Source organism: Denticeps clupeoides, chromosome 4 (assembly GCF_900700375.1).
Source record: "Denticeps clupeoides chromosome 4, fDenClu1.1, whole genome shotgun sequence".
In the NCBI taxonomy this organism is placed as follows: Eukaryota; Metazoa; Chordata; class Actinopteri; order Clupeiformes; family Denticipitidae; genus Denticeps; species Denticeps clupeoides.
The window spans coordinates 24,609,425-24,635,590 of NC_041710.1; the positions used below are offsets into that span (position 1 = coordinate 24,609,425).

General features: G+C 47.1%; 1 protein-coding gene across 6 annotated transcripts in view; it reads right to left on the reverse strand.

Moving 5' to 3' along the window:
* Window positions 1–26,166, reverse strand: part of gab1 (GRB2-associated binding protein 1) — a 46,391-nt gene that overhangs the window by 13,750 nt on the left and 6,475 nt on the right. For 4 of the 6 annotated variants that reach the window (XM_028976403.1, XM_028976402.1, XM_028976400.1 and 1 more), the window contains exon 2: window positions 2,773–3,070. In XM_028976403.1, coding sequence (XP_028832236.1) covers window positions 2,773–3,070 — 298 coding nt within the window. Of the gene's footprint in view, window positions 1–2,772; window positions 3,071–16,439; window positions 17,023–23,144; window positions 23,326–26,166 lie in introns of those variants that run through there. The other 2 variants (XM_028976405.1, XM_028976404.1) reach the window with 2 other exon arrangements.

The following is a 26,166-nucleotide window of genomic DNA, read 5'->3' on the forward strand; positions in this document are numbered from 1 at the left end:
CTTGTTTGCTGGACTGGATGTTCTGTAGAACTGTCATTATTTTCTGGAATGAAATGAGAGCTGGGAATCTTTAGCAATATTTATATGATTATATGCACAGTCCTCCTCAGATCCTCTGTGGGCATTGTAACATGCGCTCTTTGTCCTCCAGGTGCAGAGAGGGAGAGCGGTAGTTCGGTTGGTAAGGTGAGTCGAGGCTCGACCGAGGCACCACACTTTCCCTGGGGAGGGAAACCTGAGAGGCCTTGAGCATTGAGCCTCACCCACAGACAATAACAATGACCACTAACACAAAACCCCACCCATCCAGGCGAATCTGCCCGGCCAGAGAAACAACCCAAAGCGTTCAGCATCCAGGCTCAGGACAAAGCCCCCAACACCCAAATGTCAGGCAGAAAATGCCTGTTGTATTTATAGATTTTAATCCAAAAGCCTATTGAAATGTTTATTCAGTGACGCAGACACATAATGCCACCATGAATCGTGCCATTCACGTTACACCAAATCTGCAGAGGAATGTCAAAGATGCCAAACTGGCATTAAAAAAGAAAAAAAAAAAAAAAAAAAAAAAAGAGTGGGGGTGGGACAGTGCTACAATGCCCCAAAAACTCCCTACTCCCATACTCAAGTATATCAGGAGATAGACAACGCTGGCATTGAGCAAATTACTTCCCAGAATTCCCGCTTAGAGCAGCAAACAACAAACTGAAGTTTGGCCCTCATGCCTCCAATGCTCCTCTACAGTGTCAGCTTTTGTGCCAGCAGGGCAAATAAGCCATGTTGTCCTAATGGCACGCTGTTGTGGTGATTCGTGGAGGCCTGTGGACTGAAGAAAATAAAGTTTCTGGTGCACAAAGCCGCACTACAGGGCTGCTAGTGGCCAATGGGTTAGACACTCACCTATAAACCAGAAGTCACAGTTTTAAACCCCACTTACCTTTCCCTGGATCTGTAACTACTGATTGTTGCCCTGGATAAGGTTATTATTATAATACTATTGATATAATGAAATACAAGCAAAAAAATAAAAATACATTCAGAGGTCACACCGGGGCTCAATAATCTCCCTGTGGTTTGAGCAGCAGATGCATTTTAGATTTATATTGTATTCTAACCATTCATTTACATTTACGGCATTTTGCAGACGCCCTTATCCAGAGCGACTTACAACATGCTTTCAAGTTACCATCGATGAAGAGATCAATTCCGGTTCACTAGGACCCCAACTATGAATACATCTATTTTATTCACTCTGTTGTAGATTCTGTACACAAAGTTCGACAACAAGAAAATTACAATTTAATCTAAATATTCTTTAAAGAGGAAGGTCTTGAGCTGTCGTTTGAAGGTGCTCAGTGACTGAGCATTTCTGCCCTCGAGGGGAAGTTCATTCCACCACCGAGGGGCCAAGACGGAGAAGAGTCTAGATGAATGTCTTCCTTTTACCTTCAGAGATGGAGGGACCAGGCGAGCAGTACTGGAGGCTCGGAGTATACGAGGTGCAGTGCGAGGTGTAATAAGGGCTGTGAGGTAGGATGGTGCTACTCCATGTTTGGCTTTGTAGGCCAGCATCAGTATTTTGAACCTGATGCGTGCAGCTACTGGGAGCCAGTGGAGGGAACGTAGCAGAGGGGTGGTGTGGGAGAATTTGGGAAGGTTGAAGATCAGTCGTGCTGCTGCATTTTGTATTAGTTGTAGAGGTCGGATGGTACATAGTGGTAGACCAGCTAGAAGAGAGTTACAGTAGTCCAGTCGTGAGATTACTAAGGACTGAACCAGTATCTGGGTGGCCTGGGTTGACAGATAAGGGCGGATTTGTCTGATATTGTAGAGAAGGAATCTACATGAGCGGGAAAGGTTGCTGATGTGAGTTGAGAAGGAGAGTTGGTTGTCTATTGTTACGGCAAGTGATCTCGTGTAGAGGGAGAAAAGGAGAGGACCTAGCACCGAGAGGACCTAGCATTCAGTGATCCTGATTTAGTCCAGAGCCCGGCAAGAGTAGCTTTTGAAACCAGACATTGTTGTGGCGTATGTTTTTTTTTTAACGTCATGGTCAGGTTTTTTCACACCTCAGACTTTGCTTTCATTTCCAGTGCAACCAAAATGGTAATAAGAATGGTCATTGGCTTGCCTCCGTTTCACTGCCTCAGCATCCATTTTTGTGCAAATCAAAACACTCAACTGACCGCTCATTTACCACACAAGCCTGAGCCAGAGTAAAATGATTGAAATTAAACGGTAAAAATGCACAATGCCTCTATAAACCACAACGCATACAGCGATAAATGAACTGGCCCAGCGTCGCCTCTCCACACTGCCTTTCAGCAACAGATCATCAGGTTCAGATGATAAGCAAGTTTGAGCCCTTAAGTCGCAAGGGCCTTTTCTTTTTATTTCATTTCTGTAGAATATCGATGCACTATGCTGTTTTGTGCCTGTTAAGGGAAAAAGGACATCCCCACCAATGCAGCCGGACACCGCCTGATGGGAAAAGAGACAGGAAGTTCTGCCTGAGGTCACAGAAGCAGCTGCCAGTATATTGTGCTCCCATTAACCACACCATTAAAAGAACCTGCCTTGTAATGTGTAGGATGCCCCTGTGCTGCCAAAACAGTCCTGAACTGTGAGGACCTCTGCAGGTGTCTTGTAGCATGTGTCATGCTAAATGTTCCAGTAAGTGCGTGTTTCTGTCGCATTGATAGTGAAATTATAAGTGTTCCTGTTATACTGTTGTGTCTGTAAGCGAGTGCGTTATTTTTTACTGCATCCTACCTTCCGTGTCAGTGGGGTTGAAGCCGCAGATGTCACAGATGCAGCGCACCCACTTGTTCATCTCCTCTTCTGTGTCGGCCACCAGGTAGAAGACCCGGTCGATAGTCCTGATGTCGAAGATGAAGCTGTGCTCCAGGTCCTTCTTGTTGAAGGTGAGCCCAGCGTCCACCTGCTCGCACAGGTTCAGGTCGATCACGCGGATGGGCTTCTTGGTGTGGTCATTCTTGTAGTACTCCAGCACGTCTGGGTCTCCCGTGAGACGCCCGCTCCGCAGCACAAACCACCGTTTCTTCCATGCCTGCGGGGAGAGACACAAACCAAGGTCAGGAGGTCTCAGAAGGGAGAAAACTGCAGATCAGGTGACACACACACACACACACACACACGAAGTGGAGGCTGGAATTGAGGGGAAAGGGTTTCTGTGCGCGTGTGAAACATTTAGAGTCAAATAGCATTTTGCCCCAAATAAAAAAAGCAGCTTGTTGTATGCTTTGGGGCGACTGCTGACTGCAGGTGTCTCACCATTCGATTCGATTCGCCACAATGAGCAGAAAAACTGTCCTTGTAACAGTCGTGTATACTGGAGGTTCTCCTTTAAATGTCCCTGATTATTTTATTTATGTTTGTATTACATAAAACCAGTAATGTTTTGTACGTGTAATTTCCCCGTCTCTGGTACAAGCGGTTACAGACATTTACCAGAGCGTGGCGGAACCGAGGTGCTGTAAGCATAAATAAATAGAGAACGTGCTGAAAAGCCCAGCAGCAGCGTGAGATTGTCTTCATTTCTGGCGGGCATCCTTTCTCTGCATGCTTCACCTCCACTACACTCAAACCTGTTACAACCTGAAGCAGCAAACTGGCTCGGACGTCCGTGGCATCGGGTGAGTTCGGACTGAACACAGACCACTTTTCTGCTCATTGGAGGAAACCTAAAGCCCTCTGGACACTCAGAGACTGTTAAGATCAGCTTTCCCTCTTCATTTGTGTGTTTCAAAGTGGCAGAAAGAACATTAGTCTGCTGTGAAAATACGTCACCGTCAGTAAATCACCAAGCAATGGCCTTATGTTATAATCGATTATGTCCTGCACTGCAACGAAGCAGAATAGTCCACGTCTGCATCGATTATGTGATTAATATCAACACCCCTACTGCTGACCACAGGCAGGACAGCCATCTCCTGTCTAGTGTTCCACAGCCAGGTCCTGTGGACTCTACCCTGCCCAGTACACCCTGGTCTGGCAGTCCTCCACCCTAAACTCCCTGTCTGAGAGTCTGAAGGCACCCCGCCACAGACATGCTTCAGCCCAACATCCCCAATGCCCTTATTCAGAAGAAAAGTGAACAATGGAAGACATCAAAAGGAACCATTCCAGAGTGGTTCCAGAGTGGTTCCTCCAATCATGCCAGACTCTGTGAAGGTTTGATTCACTTTTAATTCTTTCTATTTGAACACGTCTACCCTATTCAGCATTTGATGACCCAAGTATGTTATTAATGGACTCGGATTAAATAAAACTATAAGACTCACTGCCCATTCATATTAAGGAGTTGATTTGTAAATGTTGTTTTCCACCCATGTTTACCCCCGGAAGAGTGAAATCGGCACTGTGATGTACCCCGGTCCACCGTGCAAGCCTGGCAAAGGAGAAAACAAAAGGAACACTTTCACTTTTCTTCCAGTTCAGCTTGATCTTGTATTCTGCTCAGAAGGTTCAGGGTTCAAGGTCACTTTACTGTCAGCAGCACATTGAACCATGGGGTAACATGCGATAAATACAACGTGCAGAGGGTGATGCCGTTAGTTATACAGACAGAAAAAACGGCAGTGAGTAGGAGTATGGCAAAGGAGTAGGAGTATGATACCACTGAAAAGAAGTCAGTGGCACCAGGGATCTCATCAATGGCAGCATCTGGGTAAAGGTTACAGAGATACCCAATGTCAGAAGAGCAAGTGTGGTATCTGAAGGTCCAGAGTAAGGGGGAAAGTATAAAGTGAGCTTGTGCACTGGGATGACTAGGCAATGATGAAACATTTATGTGCATGAATAATTCTGCTGTTACACCACTTCCCATGGTCCAGGAGTCAATTACTTCAGATAATGAACCATTTCAAAATGTCTGCTCTGTGAGTTATATGGTTTTCTGGACTCTGTGATGCAACCAGCATCAAAAGGAAAAGGAAACCATAAACGATGTAAACAGAGCCGTTTTAAGGCTGGGCCTTTGACTAGGTCGTGTGTTGCCAGTCATTCTTAAAAAGCATGAAGACCACAGAGACACTTATCTGATGGTTTCCATAAGCACCCACTAGATGAGATCCGTAAGATAGGATAAGATTGTCAAGAAAAACAATCACCACCTCCTTTCAACATTCAACAAATCTTGCAGTGAGGTGCTGGGCTGTGAGGATCAACAAAGCCACCCATTTTTCTGTTTTTCCATCCACAGGGGGTTCTGTTGGGGTCTCCTTTGTTACAAGGCCAAGCTTAGGCACACTGAACATCACAGCAGTGTACAAACTTGCAGGAGAGAGAGAGGGGAGAGAGAAATAAACATCCACCGGAACACCACCACCACCACGCCAATCAAAACACTCCCAGGCAAACAGGGACATGCCGAAATATCTCAACACAATTGCACAGGACACGCCCGCATTCTCTTCTAAATGAAACCATACAAAGTGTAGGCTCCGAATGGCTTTTGAGTCTACACCAGCAAACATAATGACACGCAGCGTGAAAAGCGACGATGATGATGCCGCAGCAGCAGCAACGTGTCGCATAGCGAGCGCACAACCGAAGAACACGGGGCTCCACGCAGGCTCCACGCTCGGCTCCATCACAATTCAGCAGGCACTCAGGTTTCCCAGAGACACGGCTGCTCAGATTACAGCGCCCGGCCTGAAAGAAATAGACCGAGAGAGGCCAGGAACAGCTGCCCTGCCTGGCCTGTAACACGCGCCTTCTCCCTACCACGGCGCGAGCAAACAAAAGGGCCGAGCAAAAAATAAATGATACGGCCACTTTTTATTCAGCATTTGCATGAGCACAAGGCCATTGTCTTTTGACTGAAAAATCAAATTTTTGATTGGGAAGGATATAATTTTCCCTCATTTCTTCACAGATCAGAATTGATAATGTAGCAAATGGAAAATTTTAAGCACTTTGGGAGATGAATAAAAAGGAATATTATGGATGAACCTGAATGCTTTTAACATTACAACTCTACACCAAGCAGGTTAGATCTGTGCAAAGCATCTCTCTCTTCATAGGACTGGAGAATCACTTGCCCATCTGTGAGCCTTTACACCATCCACCACCAACACACACACACACACACACACACACACACACACACACACACACACACAGAGCCAAGGTTCACTCTGGTTCAGCTTGTTGATTGCTGCTGGCCCTTTAAATTGGCCCTGGGCAGTGGTGGAATTAGCTGACCCACATACACAACACTGACAGCGAGGCAAGGTCTCTCCACTCCGGCCAAACAGCTATTCACTGCGTGACTCCTGTACGGTCCAGAAACACAGAGAGATGGGCGGGCGCTCCATACCTCCGTCACCTTCGCTCATTCTGAACGCCGCAACGCAACTCGGGCTTACCAGCAAGAACACACCCAGCGGAACAAACCACGCGGTCCAGTCTACACGGCATAGAGGCCATTCTAACAAAGCAGCAGATGAGAGTCCTTACCGACCAGAGCCGCCAGAATGGAGCAGACGAGGCGCCCAATCCATCAAACTCCTCAGTAGTCAGGAGTGTGTGTGTGTGGGTTGGTGGGCAGGGTGTGTTGCCGGAGAAGAGACAGGGTGGGATGGGACGAGAGAGGAGGCCCCCAAGAGCAGCTGTCCACCCACAGCCCAGCCACACACACACACATACACACACACAAGCGGCGGAAACCAAAGGCCTCGGTGTCACAGCCCCGGCAGAAACAGAGGGGGCTTTCAGAACCGGGTTAGAGGGAATGCCATGGCAGTTGAATCATGCTCCCATCACTGCTCTACAACAAGAGGGGGGGGCTGCTGTATATAAAGACCCACACTGATGTGCATATGTGTGTCTTCGAGCAAGGGTGGGGGATTTTAGACTGACAGAGCCAGACTTAGGGGGTTACCATCGGCCATGACCCTTCCTCGTCGCATTCCTCTGCCCCTGAAGAGAACAGACCCTCACATCGAGCGCCACCAGGCGCTCTTCTCTACAAACATCTGCCTTACAAGAGGCCAACCCTGGATTTCATGGATGATCAGAATGGTCCAACGGGTCTGCAGCATCATTTCTATTAAAGGAGGGACATTACACGGATACCGAAATGTATTTTGAGACTTCATCTACTGACATATTATCAATATGCCAGTATACAGTATATTTATACATGTAAGGAAATTGCATTTACATTTGAGTATCACGGTATTTGCCTTTTTCTAATTCTCACAAGTGCACTGACTTTAAAAAAGGATCCCATAACAACATTAGAGTGATGTTTCAAAGGCATTTTTTAACTATTAATTTTGCTTAAATCAAAAGTTTTTTATGGTCATTATTATTATGAGGTTGAGGTTGAAGTGTATTGTCATATGTACAAAGTACATCGTACAGAGCACAATGAAATTCTTACTTGAAAAACCTCTCCCACGTAGACAGAACATAGAACATGATACATAGAAGACATAGAAGGCAAAGTGCAGCAGCAATAAATAATAAGTCACAGAAGGGTGAATATATCTAAGTTGCATATGAAAGTGATTGTGTGTAATTTAAGTGATAGTGCATACTATGTGTTGTATAGCCTGATGGCACTGGGGTAGAAACTGTTTCTAAATCGTGATGTGCGTGTGTGAATTGTCCTGAGTCTCTTGCCTGATGGCAGGAAAGTAAAAAGTGACAGTGCAGGGTGGCTGGGGTCCTTCAGGATGCTCTTTGTTTTCCTGAGACACTGCGTGGTGTAAATGTCCGTTATGCAAGGACTAAATAGCCTATTTTTAAAAATTTGAAACTGTAGATGGGAAGACAGTGCACTATTTACTTTACTTTATTTAGCAGACTATTATGTGGAAGTTGTCACACTAAGCAACAAACTACAACTGTGGGTCATCCAAAGTGCCGCATTGCTGATCTAAAACAGTCATGTGACACGACCACTTCATCATTTACAATGCTGTAATTTAGTGGTCTAATCCTGGCATCCTGTCAGCCTGAGCTGAGAATGCTCAGTAACCTCAGATTGATCACCGTGAACGCTCCGACCCACGGCGTAAGGATTTATTAAAGGTTTTGTTTCTTGAGAACCGGCGTTTTGAGGATTATTTCTTAAATAGGCCCTGCTACATACAGTACATCCTGTTCTTTATTCTGAGTGGTCCGTGACTACAAATCCAGACGTTTAACTCGCATGTAAACACCCTTTGTGATTCCTACATGGATGCCCTCCCCTGCACGTACAGTGTCATCCATTATAATATCCATGATTATATTTAAGCAATCATTTCTTCTGCTATATTTTCCAAGGAAATTGAAGCACTTGGCTTTGCGGCGGGAGAGAGCGATCGCAGCGAAAATATGGTCTCTAGGATACGGAGTGCCAGCGCATTCGAGAGAACTGACGCTTGAATCATTTGTAAGTGTGAGATGGAGCTGGAGGTGGAGGTGGAGTGACGGCTAACTGAGCAAGGCCTGCCTGCCAGGCCATGAGACCCGAGGCGGGCCAAGTGCTAGACAGGCACACCGAAAAACGCAAACACAATCATTTGCACGCGTCTCATCGGTCACAATTCGGCCGAAAAGGTCACAGAATAAACACTGATACGAAAAATTTGTTTGCTGGAGACGTGGCCATTTGCCAGCTCAAGTGTGCAGTTGCCTTTAACTGTAAATACGCCGTACGTCTCCCAGCAAGATGGTGTTGCAAAGCTGTTGAGGATCGAGGGCCAAGGCGCGTTTGGCACTTGCCAGAGCATTCTGAGAAGCACACCAATCACGTGGAGGGGTAAGAGTGCAGAGAGTGATCGGCGGTAGGGGAGTGAGAGGCGTGAGTAGTGGGAGGTCTGTTAAGAGCGCGAGGGCACAGGCCAGCGTAGCACGCGCGCACCTTTCTGCCTCCGTTTTAAGGCCGTCGGGAGGAGTACGGTAATGTCCCCGCCTGTCCAGGCTCGCCCATCCCCCGTGATGACATCACCCCTCATCCATCTCGCTGTCACTCTCCCGCTGGTTAAAAGAGCCCAGACTGGGCGGGGGACGGCCCCTCCTGCCCTGACGCGCTCTCAGAGCGAGATTCACTTAGCCAGACTTTAAATGGGTTTCAGTGAGCGCAGCCAGAGCTAATTTTATACCACATGTTTTTAAGAGCGGAGCAAAGCCCATAAAAAAAAAAAAAAAAGGCAGAGTGCTGTATTACGTAAGTGTATGTAAATGGGTGACTGCACCAGAAAATAAGAACAAGGATGTGTGAATATGAGCGAGGGAGAGAAAAGGAGAACAAGTGATGAATGGTTTCTGCCAAGTCCTGAGATGCGCAGAAAGCAGACTTAAATTGAAAAAGTACGTGTTTTACATAAAATAATATGCACATTAAAGATACAATCGACCAATCAGAAACCGCTTGCTAGTCAGCTAACATTTAGCTCATTTAGGATGCAAAAAAAGCCACTAATATATTTTTCAAACGGTTTAACTGGTGTAATTAAGAGTAACATTTTTATACTACCCCACCACCACGTGGTTTCCTACAAGAGACAGCATTGACAAAGTCACCAATAGGGGGCAGTGAAGGACAAATTTCCTAAATTCCCCTGACAAACCATGGAAACTTTCCAAAAAGGCCTTTCTGAAATTCATGAGAAATCTTCGGCCCCGTGCAAGTGTGCCTTTTGTCTGGTGCTTAGCGCGGCGTGTCAGGACAGAGTACCACGCTCCGCCACACCTACCCTCTCTCTCGGTCTCTCCCTCTTTTAACGGAGAGCCTTTCCTGGTCTCTCTGGCTTCGTTCCTGCCAAGAAGATACAATACCCTGCAAACCCACAGCTTCCCACGGTATTCAGAGAGGTCTATAAAAGCCAGAGGTTTACAGCCTGCTTGGCGAAGCCCAGGAGGACAAGCTGCTGCAGACGAGAAATTCAGAAATGTGTGAACCTGGAAGGAATAGGACAAAGTCAAAGTATTGGAGCTTCTTTATTACAGGCATGAGAGCCTTGAACCTTCTCAGGTGCTATTTTGCAGCACGCACCAGGACTTCTCCAAGCCACGTGCACATGCATGCAAGCACAGCGCGGTCAATAACAGGGTTACGGTGAAAACCTTTCTATTATGACTACTGCAGGCAGTTAACACAATCAGTAACATTTCCTATGTGCACGTGCGCAACGTAAGAATCGTGCAGCAAGGTACACGTGGATGCCACAGCAGGGGCAAAAAGAGAATTGTTCAGAAAAAATTATAATACAATATATACTTATGTGGACTTAGAAATCAAGTACAAGCCACTGCTGCTTTGTTCTGCATGCATCGTAAGCATCTAAGAGGACTGAAGGAGGGTCTCACAAGGGCGAGATTCAGTTCAGTAATCAATGCAGAGACAGTGATAAATAAAATCAGGGAATCCCTTCCATTTAACTTGTATTTTTAAGCTGTGACTCACATTTTGGGTATTTCTGTGACCCATGTACAGCCACCTCTAAATCTTCCCAAGTCAAAAATGCTCTCCCACCAGACTGGGCAAGATGTGCGGAGGCTTTCCTGCCTACCTCTTACATTAATGTATCCGCTAATGTACGCCTGTAATCGATACGGCTCATTACAGAGCAAACTAATGTGGCGCTGAGCTACATTGAAGAGTCGGTACACAGTGACCCGCATCTGGGACACGAGACAGAAACGGGGTGGAATCTGAAGTGCCTGCTGTTACAGGGACTGGTTTACGCTCAGTGTCAAAAAGAGAAGACGACGGGGTGGATGGCTAGCCGCCTGTCCATATGGCATACGGTTTAAATAAACACCGACAAGAACAAAGGACTCGGGTCAAGTTTTCGCTGCCCCATTCGACAAGTTCCAGGCTCAGGTGAGGTGGACAAACAAAAACCCGAAACTGAAAGACAGTCAGGTCCCTTCCCCCAGAGATGGATTGGGAAACGGTGACCTCTTCACCTCAAATGACAGATATCAATCGAACGGCAAGGTCAAACCAAGCTTTGCAGTTCAGTCGCTAAAGCAAACTGGGCAAATTAAGTAATGGAAGCCGCGTCGGGTGCAACACACACACACACACACACACACACACACAGGAGCAACCAAAAACCTCAGGATCACGCTGACACGCAGCAGCGTTAAAAATAACGCTTTAAACTGCACAATGAATACTATGAAGGGAGGAGAAGATCCAGGCCAACTGTGTCATTCCCGTAATGATGTCACCCAGCATGGCCACGGGCTTTAGCAGTACGGAGAACCGCCACCAGCGTCACACTCCACGGACAGAAAAGGAACCGCTACGTGTTGCTGGCCTGTGAGAAATGTTCCGCGGCAGGCTGCGGACAAAGCCCTTTCTTGAAGGCGCGCTTGGGAACGTCAGAGAGTTCTGGCTGATTGTAGCTTCGCTGACGAGGTGGAGGAGAGGAGAGACGAGACACAAAAGGCCCTCTGTGCCTCGCCAACCGCCTCACAAAAACCAGCCTTTTGTCATGAGTTAATGTCAGGGATGCTTACGGCCACGGCTATTTTTACGCCCCGGTCTGAATGCGTCGGTGAGGCCAAACGCAGCAGCGGTGACGGGAGTCGCTGCGTTTCGAGATGCCTGCTTGCTGCGGTCACGATGGCCAGACTGTCGTCAGTTCCCCGGGCTTCAGCGGTGACGGTCCAAGGTCGTTCTTCTTCACTCGGCACACGCAATTGACACAAACGCCTTCACGCAGAGACCTTCACAACTAACAAACAGCCAAGAATGTCTCCCAAGGCCACTAGTTACGCACTCGAGAAGTGCGGCGTATCTTCTCTGTCTCTGCCCACAGAAATCGACACTGGGGATGGACTATGGAATAAAGTTAAAACTTCACGCCCCACTTTCATTTTTCACAGTTTGGAATCAGATAGTGCCAAACAAACAACAAAAAACGTGTATCGACTGGCACTAGAGAACAATTTCTTCTACTAGAAGAAGTCACCGCTGTTTTTCTGTGTGGGATTAGTCGAGTTAATACATTTTTGGGGTGATTAATCGAGCTCCTACTGCACAGTCCTACTACCAGTGCTGCACCTTGGTTGGCTGAACACATGCTATACAAAACAGGTAAACACAGTTTATCAGAATCAGAATCGTGTTTATTGGGCAAGTATGCGCAAGCACATACAAGGAATTTGATTCCGGTTGATGGTTTCTCTCAAGTACAGTGTAGAAGAAAACAACAACGATGTGTAAGGATGTGTATAAGTGTAGAATACGTTTATACAGTATATAAATATATACACGGAATATAAGTATATGTATGAATGTACATAGGTCTATAAGTGTGTATAGATGTGCAGTACAATATAAGAAAAAAATAAATCTAAATCTTATAAACATAAACAATCTTTATACATTTATTCATGGCCATGCTCACAGTCGTACTTAAGATGGGCGAAAGTGACTCCATTTATGAAGATTCACAGGACCTGCTGAAACCAGCAAAAAAAAAGTTCACAAGGTAGAACCCACAACAACTCTGTCCAACAGCACCTTATGGACCAGGAATGACCCAAACCAGTTCCTCACCTATACCAGGAATCACAAAGAATCTATCCCAACCATCATATATCCCAAATGTACTCAGGTAAATACCAAGTGTATGTTAATTAACTAGTTATACAAGATATAGATAGATATACTAGATATAGATAAACGAGATATACTGAGAATATTCCTACCACTGATGACCAGATGAATCATGACTTGACACAAACGGAGTAATAAATGTCAATTTACACCAGTGAAAGCCTCAGATTGAACTTCTCTTTATGCTCCAGAAGTTACAGAAGCCTGAAAGGTTTACTTCACCGGTCTTTTCGCTGAGGGACAGACAGCCGGTGTAATAAAAACCACATTGAGTCAGAGCACTTCTGAGGCCGCAGCTCCACGTGAAGCGCTGCCATAATCGCCGAGCAAGCGAGGATGAGGCAGACGAAAACAACAAGAGGGCAGTGGGGCAAAACACAGCGCCGTCGCTCGCGCCGAGAGTGGGAGCGGGGAGGGCTGTTCCTGAGATGCTATCACGGTCTGCGTCTGAAAGAAAACAACCGTATGCGGTAAACAGCACAGTATTGTGGCTAGATGCTAAATCCATTGCATGGTACACAATGTAGCTTTGTGGTTCATTTGTGAGAAGCACCACGGCACAGTGGCTAAAGTTAACTTTATTTCACGGTCAACAGTTTTAGCCACAATAATATGCTATGTTCACTTCATGGTAAACAGCATTAGCCACAATGCGGCTAAGTTCATTTTGTGGCCATTCCAGTGAAACCTTTCTGGTCGCAACAAGGCATAGCTAGCCATTGAAACCATAACAAAACATTCGTTTCATTTGACTCAGACTTGCATGTTGGTTAAGAGGAGCTTTCGCCAGATCTTTAAATCGTTCCTGTCAATTTCTGATAAAGCGGACCTTCACTGTCATACATTATCAGGCAAACTGTGGCATAGTAATTGCAATATATTTCAGTTTTACACAGTATTAAGCAAAAATGTATGTATGCAATATTATTGCGGGAAGCGGTCCCGTAATCGGAAGGTTGCCGGTTCGAAGCCACTGAGGTCCCACTGAGCAAAGTCCCGTCCCCACACACTGCTCCCCAGGCGCCTGTCATGGCTGCCCACTGCTCGCAAAGCAGTAATCAGAGCAAAGGGCGGCTATTTTGAAGAAACTAGAATATAAAACGTGTTTTCAGTTGATTCACCTTTTTTGTTAAGTACATAACTCCACATGTGTTCATTCAAAGATTTGATGCCTCCAGTGAGAATTTACCAACGTAAATGGTCATGAAAATAAAGAAAACACATTGAATGAGAAGGTGTGTCCAAACTTTTGGCCTGTACTGTATATACAATTGTTGTTTTTTTTTTTGGCAAACTCGCCTATTCACGTTCCAGAAAGAAACAAACAATAAATCTATGGGCCGTTCCACAGCAGTAACCCCAGTGAACTGTAAATGACATTACAGTGATCTCTCCTCCCTAAAGTATGACCAACGTGACAAAACCTACCAGAGGGAGCTGTGTCTGTCTCTTGTTGTCTGTTCTCTTGCACCTCAAGAGTCGCCGTTGTCTAAAGTAAGACCCCTCCCTGACTTCCACAGTGGCGTAATCAGGCCCCAGCAGACCCTCTTACTGCCACCACCACTACATCAGGAGGGGTGGGGTGTGGGGCCAGGGAAGGAAAATGTAAGGGTTGGCACAATGCACCCCTCTTCAGGAGGACACAAATACACACAGCATCATGGGCCAAGGGGTGTCATCTTCGAGGCAAACATCCAATCTTGTACACAGAGAAAAAAAATAAATAAATAAAAAAATAAAAAGGTAGCTTATCATAACCACAGCAATCTGAGGAATTACATCAACACCTCATTACCTAAAATAAACTACAGAAATTACATGCTTCCATTCCAGGAATAGTTTTTATTTTTTTGTAGTGCAAGACATTCTTCTCCTGGTCTTGTACTCTCTCCTGCTGAGAGTCATTTTCTGTGGACCGATTGCTGGTAACCCTTGTTTTAAAAGTTTTGAGCAGAGCACCATTTTTCTCTGCTGTTACTCTTCCGGAATATTTGTATATTGCTTTAGTAAATTTACTGATAGTTGACTGATAATTCAGCTTAACAATTAAACATGCATATCAGGGATGCGCAGAACAGTTTACAGATAAATAGACTTGGAATTGATGAATCTAAAATATTGTACACAGAGATTGAGTTTGTCAAATTCAGGACAGATCCCTGTGGTGTGACCATTGCAACGGGGGTTATGGTCCACTGTACGACTGCAACTGTAACTAACACAAGCTGAGACTGATGATGGATGAGAGAATAAAGAAGTACATTAGGACGACAGAGAGACTTGGGGACTTTAATGACTAAATGCACAAGATGCTTGCAGCACAAAGACACATGGCTCAAATGAAATATTATTTATTATCCAATGCCGCGAGCAAATCTCTTTCTGAAATGACACACAAAGGAGGTAATAAACCATCAAGTGAAGTCGGAGCAACTTCTGTCAGACAAGGGAACACAGTGGGCCCTGCATTAATAAATATCATTGTGCAGACGGCTTGTCCCAGAACCGGGACCATGTTCTAATGCGCTGTAAGTGCACAGAGCCAGGTCACACATGATTGTGAATATTGATTCCTCCGCGTATCGCTTTTAAAACCATTTCACTCACTTTCCACAATGGTTCGCTTCCCTTGCCCGTTGGCCAGCTCAGGATATAACGGAGCGGATTTCATGAGAAACTCATTGCTTGACCTCTCTGGACAGATGTTTGAGTCTATAATCAAATATTTAAAAAGTGAAATTCTTCTCCTACTTTTTCTCGTGTCCATTCATTTTGGCGGGACGTCCAGGCCTTGGTGGTGCTGTTCTTCCTACACTTCATGAAGGGATTCTTTTAAATTGTATTTTGAATGACTGTGGAACAGCTGAAATGGGTCGAGAATGATTTCAATGCCACAGCCATTTCAACTGTGTGACATACAGAGGTTTTCCAGGCTGCGATAATATAAAAGCCCGTAAGTGCCAACCCGCCCACATTAATGGACAAAATGCATTCGGCCTCCCCTACCAATATGCATACAGAGACCTCAGGAAAAAGTTTCCTTTCAATTGGGGACGGGAAAGTAATTCCGATTTCGGGAGCAGCAGGGCTGGGCTGATCCACTGGGTGACCTTGGTTCTGTCCACCCTGGAAAAGGAGACAGCTGTGCCGCCCACCCCACTCTCTCTGCAGACATCCAACCTCAACGTCTTCATTTAGAACAAGGAGCCTCGCCCTCATTCCTCAATGCAAGCAGTGATACTTAAGTCACGGACCGTGTGCAGGATTATTGATGCTTTTCCAAGCCGAAGGTGTACGTTTCCCCTCGGCGTCCAAAGCAGCTCTTTCAGTCAAATTCAGGTCAGATTTTATACTTTGGCAAAACATTCCAAACAACATACAGACTGAACAATATAATGACATGCATGCAAACAATAGTCATGGACAGAGAAACCCCAGAGAGCAAATCTGCTGAACAACACGTGAACACCAAAAAAAAAAAAAAAAAAAAAAAAAAAAACAAGCTCGGCTAAGCGGGCTGGAAAAACAGCGTGACCGGCTCCCGCACCTGGTGGCAGCTTCTCGACCCGGCAGAAGCCCTTTGACACGGGAAGGTTGAAAAACAACAACGGCGATGCCGGCATAACAGCAGCGCACACACTCAGAGTTTACATAAGAGCTGCAGGTTCCAGGAACAAGCCAGGGGAACAATGGCCATTAATGGCAACATCAGGAGTTACGTTTCGCGCCGAAAACGTACAAAGAATTGGCCACGGGGTTTCAGTGTGGCGGGAGCAAGTCATAACGGTCATTACTGAGGTCACCTCTACGAAATATATAAATGCACAAAAATCTGGTATAGTACCTTCTGCTCACCTCAAGTTGGGGGACTGGCAGTGAGACCGTGCATTGGGGGTCCGCCGCCGTCCGGCTCTGCTCGTCTCACGCAGGACCCCGGTGAGACTGGTGGATGTGTATTGGTGCATATTGATTCGGAAAGGAAGGCAGATGGGAGGGAGCGAGCGGGAGAGAGTTAAAGGCAGAGAGAGAGAGAGAGAGGGGGAGAGCGAGATGGAAGAGCGAAGCTCCCGAGGATCAAAACAAGCCGTCCCGGCGTCCCACAGCCCCCCGTTCGGCGTCCACTTTCATCTGCAGCTGTGCGATTCACACCAGGCAAGAGGAACGGAGAGAAGAGCCGCAACTCAGAATCCACACTTTCAGATTCTATTTACACAAACAGGCCAAGGAACACTGCCATTCAAATCACATGAAACAACACACACACACACACACACGCACACACACACACCTACACAAAGATGTCATTTATGGTCAGGTGTAATTTACCGGGGCACATGCTTAGATTAGAAGAAAAGGGCCATAATTCTGACCGTTTTACTGAGAAGAAAGCGGTTATTATTAATAACGTCATTGAAGCCCTGAAGGGCTGTGCATAAACACAGAAGGAGAAAGACACGAGACAAATTGCTGCTGAGATTTCACCCACAAGAAAAAAAAAATCTGATGAATTCAGTTTGCCATCAATTAAAAAAAACAAACAAAAAAAAAAAAACACTATTTATATTTAATTGACCATTTAAGCTGTAGACGACATCTGAGTAACTGGATCTAGTGTCCATGTTACACAAAAGTAAGAATGAGAAGATCATTGTCATAGAAGTCCAGAAATAAAAGCTCAGCTATGAAATACTTTCTTATAAATTCACGCTAATATTTTGTGAATAACTGTTCACTTCACCTGGAAGGAACTCCTCAAAGCTCATAATCCAAAGATCCAGTGGCCATGAGAAGCATGCCGTTCTTCTCTTGCAGTAAAGGTACAACAGGCGACTGCTTCTGAGCACCACTGAAACGCATCCAGGGGTCAGCTCCCATCACGGAGCAGGAGATCCGGGGAAATCAAACCCCAATCGATAGCTGCGATCACCCTGCTTTCAGCAGCACCCCCCTGGTTTTTATATATTTCTTTTGGAACAAAGGAACAAAATCTTTGTCGAGTGTCAGAGTCAGTGAGATATTAACCAGAGAGGCTCAGGGAAGAGGAGAAGGCGGCTGGGAGGAGAGGGGAAAGGAGAGTTTAAAAATTAACCATCTCACACACATCTGAACGAGCAGGAGGAGCTCAGCTAGTTCACACACACACACACACACACACGCACACACATCTGCGGTTGCTGTGGCATGGAATTTTATTTCCTGTGGTTCAAATCCGAAAACAGAAACAACCAACCTCTACCACTATTTTTCAGGAAACAAGGGCCTTTTTAACCAGAAAGAAGGAATCTGAAAAACACACACATTCAAGCGGAAAAAAAAAAAAAAAAAAAAAACATCTATAAGTTTCCACTTTGTTGGCGTTTTTATCTTCCTGGTCATCTGTTCCCTACACACTCTGAGCAAAAAGACTTCCTGTTTTTCCTCCATTGTCACACTCCGTGCACTCAGGGACAAGTCATGTCTAACTTTAGAGTGTGTATGCGAGTGTATAAGTGAGTGCATGTGAGTGTGCATGCATTGGGCATGTGCGTTATTCTGGTTGGGTAAAAGCCTGCTGGCGAGGGTGGGTGTGTTATGATGGTGAGCCGATGGTAAGGGCTGCAGCGCAGGGCGTTAGATGCCAGCTTTAGGGTCAGATGAAGACCGCTCCCCCGAATCTCGCCAAGTGCGTGGTAATAGTGGAGCCCACATTAGCTCAGCGGTTTTCAACAATTACCTACACACACACACACACACACACACACACACACACAGGGCTATACAAATCGAGCAGAGGAAAAGGCTGAGATTCTCTTGTCTGAAATGTTATTCAAACCCAACTAAGACTTCACATCATCTCAGCAATTTAAAGACTATAAGAGTCACCGGAGCCACGCCCCCCGCGCCGCGCTGGGAGACTGAACCTGCAATCATCAAAAGCAAGTCACTCTGCACGAATGAATTAATGCGGTGCAAAAAAGCAATACATCAACCTTTTTCATGCCCGGCATAATACAGAGTCCTGGCGTTTAAAGCGGTCCTGCCGCGCTGCCCGGGGCGCGTGATGTCATTTGGCACGGTCAAAGTGGGCGGTCAGCCTCGGTACCACCGGCCTCAGGTTACATAAGAGCATGCGCCGAGCAGCGCGGCGACACCTCCGTGTGACATTCGCCACGACGTGCACGCGCAAACAAGCGGCGGAACGGACACGAAAGAGGCGAGAGCAAAGACTACAGATAATAAGGCGAAGCAACAGGTTACCGCGGTGATTAGGAAGATAAGAGTCGCCCCGGCGCGTCAATAACAGGAAGAGTGCAGCTCTGTGGTCCTCTTTTAGTTCAACGTTCGGTTGAAAAGGGACAAAGAAGGGGGGGGGGGGGGGGGGGGGGGGGGGAGCGTAGGGGACGCAGCGGGTGCAGAGAGGTGCACGCCCCTTGGCGGGTTGTTGTTGTAGGTTTTTGTTACCTGGCCGCGGTAATTAATCGGCGCGCTCTGAGGAGAAGAGGTGGTCCCGGGCGCCCGCCGCTCGCTCGCTCGCGTTGTCTGGCTACTTTCCCCGACCGGCAGTCAGTCTGCAGCCCTGTGCTCCAATAACCCCTGACCCAGAGGAAGTAGACACAATGGGCCGAAAATAACGGCGGGCCACCTCCTCCCCGCGCCTTCCGACGGGCCCCCCCCCCCCCCCCCCCCCCCCCACGCCGTCCAGGCGGGCGGGCCCTGCTGCTAAACGGCCACGCGCCCCGACACCCCGCGACATTGCTGTTTAGTCTAACTGTCCGGCACGCCCACAGGCACCCTGCTGCCGGGACACAGCTCAGGGTTCTAAATCACCCCTCAGAGCCATCAAATACAACAACACGCGACACGTAACCACCGTATTGTGACCAGTTACTTTTTTATATTACTAGAACTGTCAAAACATCGCAATAATATTCATGAGGCAACCACAAAAGCGCAGATAAATGTGATGTTCATGGGTATCATCCATCCTTGGGGGATCATCCTCTGCCTTTAACTGTGAGAATACACGGCGCTGTCACTGGTCACACAGGCTAATCCAATAGCTGGCCATTGCAAACCCTGGCAAATCATATTTACGGCACTGGGCTGGACTGATTCGGGCCAAATCGAATTCCGCCCTCTCCGACTGAGGAAGAAGAGGACGCAGGATATGGACTGCAATGGATTGCAGAGATAAGCGAGCAGACACAACATCTGAGAGCATCCTAAATGCCCCGGGGTGTGAGAGAATGTGCGAGTGTGTGTGTGTGTGTGTGTGTCCGACACATTCATTCATGACAGTGCGCTTCCTGAAATGCACATATCACGAAACCTCTCAATCTCTGGCCCTCTAATCCAAACTCAGATATGCAGAACTCTGGACAGCTGCAGATGCTGCGTTGATGTTGTGTTGATTGGTGTGGAGCAGGCCGACCAGAATCCCACAAGAGGGATGAAGAGTCCATCTTGAGTCATTTCCAAACTGAAACCAGTCCAGCCACCTGTCAATGTAATGGTTTGCCTAGCGGGTCACGGGAACGTTGCTGGGCGGCCGTCATGACAGCCCACTGCTTCCACACGGATAGTTTAAAAGCAGAGGACATGTTTCACAGAGCGGTTAACGAAGCGGCCCCGTAATCAGAAGGTCGCCGGTTCGAATCCCGATCTGCCGAGGTGCCACTGAGCAAAGCACCGTCCCCACACGCTGCCCACTGCTCACCAAGGGTGATGGTTAAAAGCAGAGGACACATTTCGTTGTGTCACCGTGTGCTGCGCTGCAGTGTCACATGTGAAATTGTTGGCTGTAGCGCTGGATTCTTTTTCTCGGTATACTGGCGTGCTGTTTCGGCTCCGCCGTCCGGGCTCAGCAGACGGGGCCTGTCAGGGCCCGCCCCGCGGCGACTCGGCGAACCCGCACCGCTTTCCCGCGGCTCCTGAAAGTATGCATGAGTCACGGTGATCCTGCAAGCGCCCCCGTGCGCTGATGAAGCAATAAAATACTTCACAGGTCGACTCTTGCGCAATCCTCCCCTCAAACTATGTCAGAAATTTTACAAAGAATTATTCATCATGGGTTTTTTTTTTAGAGGGAGTCCGATGGTGCTAAAAGGTGGATCAGGATACTCCAATCTTCTCATACCAGTTTTGTTAAGCGCCATTAAGCACAGCAGGGCGTTCACATGCCACCCCACAGGAAGACACCGCTCTGATGGCAAGAGGGGTCTTCCCGTGCCACCCAGCACGTGCTCTGCTTCCTCCATGCCTATAGCCACGAGCTCTGGAGACTAAACTAGTATTTCAGCAATTAATACATTACTCTGTAATAATAAGGACATATAATTGATGCATTCCTTTAATTATTCTACTGGTTGCTTAAAACCCCCTTCATTCGCCAGGGTGTCACTGAGGACGAAACAGCGATTTTAGTGGTCCCTCAACATGACTGCCACCTCAAAATCACCCGCAGGCATTTACAGGACGAGTGTTTCTTACGAAGCCCCAAACTTCAACTGTGCAACTGGCCCGAGACCATTTTAAACAAGAATATCTGGTTCAGCTTACGTTCACACAGAAGGAAAACTGCTTTGTGAGTCAGTGTGTGCCCGTGATCACAATCTGTAGCAGGAATATTACCTAGTCAGCCAGCATGGTAATGTGTGCATGACTAGTTTCAATTTGCTTTCATCAAGGAGAACACACAAGAGTTCCAGCATAAAACAAATTAGTTCATGAGACATACACGCACCTTTTAAACCAACCACACCACATGCACAGACTTCCTCGTAAACTGCAGGTTTCTATTAACCGTGGCATGCAAATTACAAACAAAGTCTTATATTAGCAGCTTTTCACATCTGGTTCACGTACCCCTCAAATGGCCCAATGAGACCTGAGAAATCCAAATCAGGCAGCAGCAGTCTGTGAACCCATCTTGAAGCCAAATGTGAATAATGAAAACATTCTGGGCTGAGTGACGAAGTAGCTGTACGTAGGGACCCAGCGGCCAGTGCTCCTCTACGGGCCAGTAAATTACACCGCGGTGTGTCAGGTCTGCCACGGCCACGAGCCGCTGGTATCTACTGCGGACACCACACTACCGAGGGCGGCCATGATCCCGAAGCCAGAGCTGCATCTTTCAAACTCAAACACTGACGGCTGGGCACAGGTCCTTCAGTTCACAGACGTACCAAACCATTTACCAAGAGGTGTCTCAGGTCGGGGTGTCCCTACCCTAGAGGTTGTTCTGCAGTCACTTATCAAAAGCAACAACTGAGCTCTGCAGCAGCGTGCAGCGTGGATTGAACCCGGAGGTCATTCATTTTAACAGCAGGACGTTGTGGAAGCCCAATACTGTGCAGTGCTGCTTTACTTCATTTTGATTAATTGATTAAACAATTATGCAAAAATAACTGCAGTCAGCTGAAAAAAAAAAGCATAAATTATAGATTTATGACTATGGGTCAACTATTTCCATGCACAAAACACAGGCAATGGATAGTCAAGATATTTTGATATTTTGTCAACCAATAATCCAAAATGCAAAATTTCCCCACGTCCCCAATTCTTTCATCCCTCCTCATGAAATATACAGGAAAACGAATAAAGTGGCAAAAAGGTTTTCTAAAAGACGACTCTGTACCTACTTAAGTCACTCCCTACTTGACCTCCCTCCCCATCTCTCTGAGTCACATGCCTTCGTCAAAGCGGTGTCATTCGCATTCAACACATTCCACTGGCTTGGGGAGCTCAGTTCACATGACCAAGGCGTTCCACTGCCTGCTGCAGACAAGGTCTGAACAATCCCCCCCTTTTTAGAACAACGGTTCATGCATGGAGTGCAATAGAGACTGGAGACACGGTCGGAAAAAGGGCACCAGCATGTGATGGACATTACAACAATATATAGGTATATACACCCCCCCCCCCCCCACACACACACACACACACACACACACACAACATGATAAATTAAGCCAATTCCCATTCAAAAAGCAAATGGATGCAAAAAAAAAATCATTAAAAAGAAGTGATATGCACAATATTTCCATTTTTGTCATGTATAAAATATACCCGGCTTGCCACAGAAGGTGTAACGTAACATTTGGAGTGCCACTCTGTGTGGGTACTGATCACAAACACTTCACTCAGGCTCCCATAGTCACAGCGCTTGGCTCTTCTAACTGAACAGAGCTGTGGGCATTTTGGTTGTGAAAATGTACTTTGGAGAGAATAAAGAAACCCAATAAGCGCCTTCCAGAGCCATATTACACAAAGAAAAAAAAACACTGAAGCAATGCAATCGTGATAATGACCATCTACGTTACAGTGGGGCTTGTTGTTCAGAAAAGCCCCAGCAATCGGCCAGCAGAAGTGTTAATACGGTCCGGCACATTCTGAACTCCCACTCTCATCTCACACACATGCCTTGGGAACGTGGCCGCCCGAAACCCGGCTTCAACTTTCCCCCCTGATCCCGACACCCGCACACCGTAAAAACCTTCAGCCGAGAAACCGCTGGGAAGAGTTCCCCTCAGCACGGCTCAACAAAATGAGGAACTAGTTTGATACTAACCTTGGGTCCGGTCTGATATTAGAACGGCAGCTCGTAAATCGCAGTGTTCAAGAGCCACGTCTGCAAAAAGTGGCCTCATTAAAAACTAAAACCAAAAAAAAAAGTATATATTTACTTTAAAGAAAGAGCCGGTGAGAGAGAGCAGATGGCCGAGGCAGACTAGCCCTACGCTTCATATCAAAGTGCAGCCTCCACACATGGCAGGGTCTTTGCTAGAAAAGGGTGTGTGTCTGTCTTCCCCTCACTTCTACTCTTCTCTCTCTCTCTCTCTCTCTCACACCCACACACCCACACTGTATGGCTGGACGCCAGGCTGGAGTTATGAGGTTGTGTAGCGCTGTGCGCTCTTAACGCACCGGGGTCCGTCACCAAGCGCCGTCCTCAGCTATCTTCACCTCTCCGTCGCGCTCTTCCTCCTTGCGGTCGAGCGAGGGAGCAGCGCGGCTCGGACAGTCTCCACGTAACCTGAGAAATTCCCCGGGCCAGTGGCGGCATTTCACAGCTTGTCTCCAGCACCCCAGCTCCCCTGCCAAACAGGGGGGGGCGAGGCTGGGATGCCTTCCTCTGGAAGAAGCTCTGCAGCACGACTGGACTGGAACGAGGGCCACGATGAAAGAAGGCCAACCTGAACAAGGTGTCACGAGGCCACACAGCTCAGTGGGGTCCACGGTGCCACAGAACAAAAGCAACAGCACAGTGGGACAGGACGGCTACAAGAACACTAGCACTCCTCACATTAGGTGGGAGACCTGTGTGGATGCCAAGTGGCCAGAGATCAGACTCACCCACACACACCATCAAAGCCCAGTCTCACTTCCCTGATATCGTTCTCCATGTTCCATGTCTGTCCTTGTTAGACCCGTTTTAGGTTCCTCCTTCCCTAAACTTCCTTGTGCAAAAAGTGCAAAGTCCTCAGCTCACTCCCAAGAGGTCGTTCCTTCTCCGTCCAGGCAACAAGAGCCTGAATGAGAGAGCGGTCGGGAAAATTCTGGACACACAATGAACCTGTGCAGGTAAGATTGAAGACCGAGTCTCTGTGTCTGACTTCCGAGATTTCTTTATCTCCTTGCTGCATCTTCCCCATCAGTCCCATTTTACTCTCAGTGTCCGGATATGATCCTGTTAGCCATGGCATGACCTTCTGCACGGAGGTGGAGAGGATCAACACACCTCCTCCACACGGAGAAAGATCAGCAGGACACTTCTAAGAACCGCGAGTACCACTGAGGGAACACGATCTGGGTGAAGAGCACATACAGCAACTTCACTTTCTGCACACGGGACGATCCTACAAAGCCACTGCATGCAGAGAAGAGCTTCCCTGAAGCTCCATTCATCAACTGGAGCAGGAAACGGAGGGCAAACAAAAGGAGTCAAGAAATCAGTGTATTAAACATAGATCAGCGCTTCTGATTTAATGGCGGCTGGGTGGAGACACAGATGGTGTTTAATAGGGTGCGATGAAGCGCATAACCACCTCACGAAGAGGGAATTCACACTATCCCACTTCCATTAATACAGAGCTATACATAACAGAGCGCGGTTATGACGACTCCTTAACTCCCGCCTGAGGCGAGGAGGAAACCGGAGCCTGCCTCAGCTCAGGCCTCATGATTACCTTGATTAAACCTTAATGACATTCCGACGTTCCGGTTGTGACAGCTCCTGTTCCCAATAAAGTCAGAAAATACAAGCAAGCTCCTTTTAATTAAATCCATTAAAATGTACAGGGAAAACGAAGAAAGATCTCAAGCTGAAATGCATCTATAATGTTAAAAAAAAAAAAAAAAAGATAACTTGGATTTTTCCGGACTCCTGTGTTGGGCCATGTTATGCACTTCCTGGCGCAGGGGGACACTCACATAACCCTACAGGGGTCCAACCAGAGCACCGACACAGACAAGTCTGATAAAGTTAAGTAACAGTGGCACAGAGAGAGGGAGGGGAAAAAAAATGGACAGAACAATAGAAACCAGAGTTTTCTCTCCCTCGCTGGCCATCTGTTCGCCATCAGCTGCTGCTGCAGCAGCAGAACAGGAAGAGGCCGCCATGCCTCTGACCGGCGCCAGGGAGCGTCGGCCTTCTGCAGCTGCGCTGAGGAAAAGAGAGAGAGAGAGAGAGAGAGAGAGAGAGAGGGGAGGACGTGGGCCTCAGCCGGCTCACATTCCTGCCTGCTGCTGCCTGCCAAGAGCATGCTGGGAAAGAGGGTGTGTGTGTGTGAGTTGGTGCAAGGCTCGCTTTCTCTATGCCTAGAGAAGACTCGCTTGAGCGCTCAAGTTTGAGGCGTGAACCTTTTCATTTTCCTTCTCCTTCCGCTGCGTTTCCTGACGCACTTCCTAGGAGCTCTAGAACGTCTTTCCAAAACCGATATTACACGCAGGCTGTAAAAATGCCCGGCAGCTATGAACCCCCCTCCCAAAAAAATGTAAAGATTCCGAGGAGGAACGTCTGGACATCTGTACGCCATCGAGAGGCAAAACCTCCATTCTGGAAATATGTGCCCAGTCACTGTTCACATGCCACATGCCACCATGCTCTCAGCCACATGTCACCCTCTCCAATTAGAGCGCTGTGAAAACACCACGCTTGTTACTTGAGACGCCTCCTCGGCTTTATACGGTCAGATGCGACGCGTATTCAAGTGATGCACATACACGCTATTACACGAGAACAGTTCTACATTACTGGAATGCCGCGCGGCGCTGCTCGCGTAACTTGCGCTTCGTATATCTTACATGTCCCCGTACATCGCCGTGTGCTAAAAACTACTATACGCCTCTTTTACGGCACGACTAGTTCATAAAGTAGACAGGATCGCAAGATAGAGTGCAGTCAAAAACTATTTAAAACCGAATTATAACATTAAAACGGCTATGACATTTATAGGCAATAAAACACATTTTTCCACTGTTATTACATTAAACGGCGCCCATGTTCATTACACAGACGGGCATCGTGCATTGACACTTAATGACGTTTCGGCGCAGCACGTGCATGGCGAGCGTAGGATTGGCAGCAAATC